The sequence below is a fragment of the Micropterus dolomieu genome, linkage group LG16 (genome assembly GCF_021292245.1).
Source record: "Micropterus dolomieu isolate WLL.071019.BEF.003 ecotype Adirondacks linkage group LG16, ASM2129224v1, whole genome shotgun sequence".
Classification (NCBI taxonomy): Eukaryota; Metazoa; Chordata; class Actinopteri; order Centrarchiformes; family Centrarchidae; genus Micropterus; species Micropterus dolomieu.
Genome location: NC_060165.1, coordinates 18,143,212 through 18,148,643, shown reverse-complemented (window position 1 = coordinate 18,148,643; position 5,432 = coordinate 18,143,212). Strand labels below are relative to the sequence as shown.

Below are 5,432 nucleotides of genomic sequence, written 5' to 3'. Positions count from 1 at the left end.
GTTGACGATGGGTCCTGTCTCGACTTTTTGACCATTTTAGAATAATCTAATGCTCTGACAGCATTAGACTGGCTTTCTATGGGCATGCACAAACATGTGCTTAAAACAACCCTTAACGTTCATTTTCAAAACTGTGCAACTCACCGAGTGGTTAGTGTTGTTCATTCATGATTGAAAACAAATATATCGGCGCAATGTATGCTTTCAATCCGTGTTATTTGCTATAGTGGAACTATTTTTTCAGATACCTCACAACCGCGTATAAACTTCTGCTCGATATTTGATATATTAGCGCAGTAATATCAACGAGCACTGAGTCCTTCAACAGAAATCATGCGATTTTACAAATTGGCAAATAAAACACGACAGAAACTGTATTTCGCTACGCTACTTGTTTTGGAACATCAACGAACACCACTAACCACTCGGTGAGTTGCACAGTTTTGAAAACGAACGTTAAGGGTTGTTTTAAGGACATGTTTGTGCATGCCCATAGACAGCCACTCTAAAGCGGTCAGAGGAGATTCTAAAATAGTCAAAAAGTCGAGACAGGACCCATCGTCAACATTTCTAAGTCCACCACTCTAGTTCATCTAAAACAAACGACAAAATAGACTCAAGGTGTTAAATACTGGAATTATCCTTTAAGTTACAAAATAACAAAATATAACAAATGAGCTCTTCCTCATAATAGACCTGGACAAGACTAGCAGCAGCCTGGATAAAAACAGGCAGTTTCAACAGATTACAATACTAAAATAAGAACAGATATGGAAACAGAAGCATAGACAAAAAAAATTTAAAAGGGGTATAAAAACATTAGACTAACAAACTGTGACAAATTAGCCTCCAATCCTTTCATTTAGGATATAACAGCATTTAACTAGATTCACTTTTAAGTCCTACAAGGGGTAGATTCCAGGCAGAACGTGCAGAATACATACAGCGTTTTTGTATAAAAACATCTTGAGAGTGCAAAGGATGTTGTCCAGTACATTTCTTTAAAATACAAACACAGAGAAAGGAGGTAAGAACACCAGCAATTGCTCTTCTTTCTTGACCTGCTTTTATCTAATGATTGAGCATCAGCAATATCTGAGATGAATTGATGTGCAATACAAACATTTGCATTTGGCAACAGTTACAAATGAATAAGCTGCCTTTTATATGTTGCTTTGAATATGGTGATGAGTATTTCAACTAACTGGCTTGACTTCCAAAATATTTGTGTTTTTCCTTTGGTAGATGGAGACAATGTGTGCCGTGTCTGCCGTGTCCATTTTGATGACAAAAATAAGAATGCAAGAAAGAAGTGGCGTTCATGGTCACAGTGCACAGTGTGCCAATCATGGTCACACACTGCATGTGGTTTTAAAAAGAACATGTGCCTTCACTGCCAGTGTCAAAACACCATGCAAACACCCTGAACCTATGCTATTTACTGCATTCCAAAATGTATCCTGTTACTTTGAGTTGTTTTTACTGTGTTGACGGCCCCCAACCCATCCCTACAAATACACACACACTCACATAATAAATACATACATACATGCACGTTTTAAAATGTATTAAGTCCCTTTCTCCTTTTTCATTAAAATATACTTGATGAACCTTGCTCCAAATTTATTGTAATGGTTACACCTCACTTGTAAGAAGAAAACTGATCTTTTTGTTTTCATTCACCCCCATTTTTATTTATTGTTGTCGTTTGTTGGCACCATCAATGTGGTCCCTTTTAAACTGGGCCATGTGGGGATCAATAAAGTTCTATTGTACTGAATTGAGTCTACGTGTTTGTTTGTTTATATATGAATCTGTTTCGTCATTGGTTCAGTAGGGCCGGGTTTAAGCAAGTTAAATATAATGGTTGCTATGGATGCTGTTATCACTGAAGCCACTTAGTTCGCATGACGTAGTTCCCTCAGAAGTATTTTCACACTCACTGTGTTATGCTTTTCTTTTAATGATTAACATTTAAGATAAAATGTGAAGTGTATAATTTTATCTGTGTTAAGGATATTAATTGTTTCTCCTTGGATTCTGAGAAATAAAGTTTATTGTCAGTTTATGCAAGGGAGTTCCACTTCTGTTTAGAGTTGTCTGCCATGGATAGACTACATTTCAATTCAAAGCACTGCCGGTCACTATGATATTATATTTTAGTCACAAATATCAATTATTTGAACACATAACCAAACATTTCTTTAAAAAAAAACAAACACTTTCTTTAGGTGAATACAAAAAAATGAATTGACATGCTTTAAAAAATGCTTTTTAAATGGCACATGAGTTTTGCTAACATGGACTGGGAAAACATTCATCCATCTTCTACTTGGAAACTTGGTTATAAACTTAAGTTGCCTGAGCAATGAATACACATTTTGAATAGTTAAATATGTGTAGTATTAGATTCTGTGTTTAAAAAAAGATAAGAGATACAGCAAGCAAATGTCACCTATTGGGTGGAAGGACCTATGTATAATGTACACTACTCTTGTATTTGACAACCAATAGGCCTAATAATAGTCTACAAGTAGCCTAAGAGGAGATGACTACCCATCATGTAGACGATGGTCTTAGTCATTAATGGTATTTAACCATCATAACAGCATTAACATAAATAGATAGCCTATGTATTTAAGCCATGTGTGTCCCAAACATAAATGCAGTGTGTGTGTATACCAGATATTCCTCATGTTGTAGGGTTGTAAATCTGTTTACAGAGTCACAAACAAACAAACAAACAAACAAACAAACAAACAAAAAGCTTCATATAGGCTACTCCTATTGAGCCTTCAAAGTGCTCTCTAAAACTACACCAGGGATGGCTTGTGTACGTGAAATGAGAAAATTAAAACTTTGTTGTAGAGCTAAACCAATACATCGTTAGAAAGGTCTTGACCTAGAGAGTAATATTATGTATGTATTAAGATTCTACATGGCCCCTGTTTTGAAATACTGACCTTTGAAACGTCACCTTGGTGCATGTTTGAAGGCTTATAATTAAGCAATAAAAGGGGCTATCGACATGGGACCAACTGTTATAGAGAGACCTTGTCCTTAGTTATCATGTGAATATAGTCAACAATTTGGAACAATGTCAAGTATGGTTAAAAATAATTTTAACCTATTTAAAAATATAAAAATTAATTTAATTTAAAATCGGATTACGTAGATGTGTTTACAATCCCCCTAGACTCCTCATTGTACTCTCAACTAACTATTTACAACCTCCAATTCTAAGAAAAACACTAATATTTTAAAAACTACAATTCCCTATAGATACACAATGCAGCTTGATACGAATAAGCACTGCAGTTGTAGTTTTTCTGGTTTGCAAATTAGGGTTGTAAAAAGATATATCTACTGAATAAATCAAACATTTAGTACAGCCAAACTATTGATTACACTGTATCTAGATGATCTACGCTAAGAAAATGTAAATATGTTGATTTATTTAAGCTATTTTAGCCGAAACAGGATAACCCTTAATCCCGCCCACAACACAATGCACTTCCGTGTTTCTCATAATCGAAGGAGTATTGTTAAAAGTGTTAACCTTAAAATTAACATATCGTAATGTTGAGTTATCAAGTTGTGGTTTTTCTGTGGACAAATGTTGAATTAATTATTTTAAAAAAGTGTCTGTGAATAAAATAATTTCGGGCGGAAGTACGTCATGCAAGCTGCGTGGTTTCAGTTATAGCGTCAATAGCAACCACCATAGCAACTAAATGCAAGAAAAACTAAATGTAATGTACATTAACTGAACTAAGAATGTGAAAATAAAATTTAAGCAGTCAATTGGAGGAAGAAGAGAAGAACCTACTGTACTGTTATGTAAGAAGAACCTACTGTATTGGAGGTGGCACACTGTCTGGTGGATTATGACTGTAAAACTATTCTGTCATTTATTAAGTAAATTACGGCTACTTTTCTTTTTATTTAATTTATGTGTGCTGTGAATAGGTGCTATGACAATGGTTGAAAACATGGCTATAACTCATTATGAGAAAGGTGTATTGTAGAGTCAATACACATGTATGTTCCCTTTTAGTTTTACAAACTTATAGTTGATTCAGAGGATTCAAGATTCCATACTTTATTGTCATTTCAACTCAGTTGAAGGGGATTTGGTTTGGTGAGCTCACTAAAAAGAAAACAAAGCTCTCACACATAACCACATTTGTACATTACAATAAATAAGTAATATCACAATATGGTAAACACACAATTTTGTACTCATATACTAGTGGCAATATGTGCTTAAATATAGTACCTAAGCTTTAAAATAGATCAGACCTATTAAAACAACACGTCTTTGTGAACTTTGTAAATACAGGCCCTGTCCTGTCATACCAGTGATTACATTCCTAGTTATCATGGTCATCCTCAGTGTCATCCTCATTATCACCATCATCATTGTATACTAGTGTCTGTATGCTTGACATGGGGAGGGCCTGACACAAGTAGGAGTTGTCTACAGGAACAATGTCTGGTACATGTGGGTGAAACATCACAGTGGCTTGATATCGTTTTCTTTCCAGCTGATGGAGACGTTGGGTGAGCGCAGCTTTTGCACCAGGCTGATCTGTGTCTTTGATGGCAGAGCACAGAAAGGCATGCTGCTGATGGAGGTGTTCAATTACAGTTCTCATTTCCTGATAAAGCATGCGCTTTTCCTCAGCTGCCCGAGTCTTCATATGTAAGGCATCAATCCCTCGCCTTTTTAGAGTCCTCGAAACATTATCTTCTTCAATCTGAAAGATAAGATAAATAAAAAACGCTATACCATGTTACCAGGTGGTTTCAAAAATGATGGGCAGGTAGTTGTGGTTGGTGAGCGGTTGTCAGATTGTTTCTTGAGTGACTGCTGTGTGGTTACTAGGGTTAGGTAATTATACTTACAGTGTCATCAAAGCAGAAGTAGACTTGCCAAGAGGGATCACATGCTTCCTGAAAATCAATTATTGTAGGGAAGATGCTCATCTGTGGTGGCCACTGAATGCAGTTGTATTCTTTTATTGCCTGTCTCAGTCTCTTGTTGGAGCTGGCAATCTGCTTGGAAAGTCTAATGGCAATGCCCTGACCATCTGTAGCAAAGATAGGAAACACGCATGCAGATAAATTCATTTATTAGTGTGTGTTATGGTCCTTTTCAAAGTTGAACTTCATATCTTAATGTAGCCCATCTACGTATCCACAGCACTTTACCTGGATATTTTCTTTTCAGATGGAGGAGGACTGTTCTCTCCCTTGATTCGGTTCTAGCTTTGAAGATTAGTTGTCCTCTGAGCTCACAGTCAACATCTTTAAGGGTAGACTGGAAGTCTGAGTCAGATTCTTGCCATCTTCTCCCAATCCGGTGTTTTTTCTCTATGTTCAGCAGAGAGTCCTCAATTCTACAATGGTCAGAAAAGAAATATTATTAA

The 5,432-nt window shown here is 36.1% G+C and overlaps 1 protein-coding gene across 1 annotated transcript in view; it reads right to left on the bottom strand.

Annotated features, from left to right (window-relative positions):
* Window positions 1–4,086: 4,086 nt before the first annotated feature.
* Window positions 4,087–5,432, bottom strand: part of LOC123985223 — an 8,948-nt gene continuing 7,602 nt past the window's right edge. The window contains exons 18-20 of the mRNA XM_046072666.1: window positions 5,215–5,402; window positions 4,909–5,093; window positions 4,087–4,760 (exon numbers count right to left, since the gene is read on the bottom strand). Of these exons, the coding sequence (XP_045928622.1) occupies window positions 4,374–4,760; window positions 4,909–5,093; window positions 5,215–5,402 (760 nt within the window). The 3' untranslated portion in view covers window positions 4,087–4,373. The remainder of the gene's footprint in view (window positions 4,761–4,908; window positions 5,094–5,214; window positions 5,403–5,432) is intronic.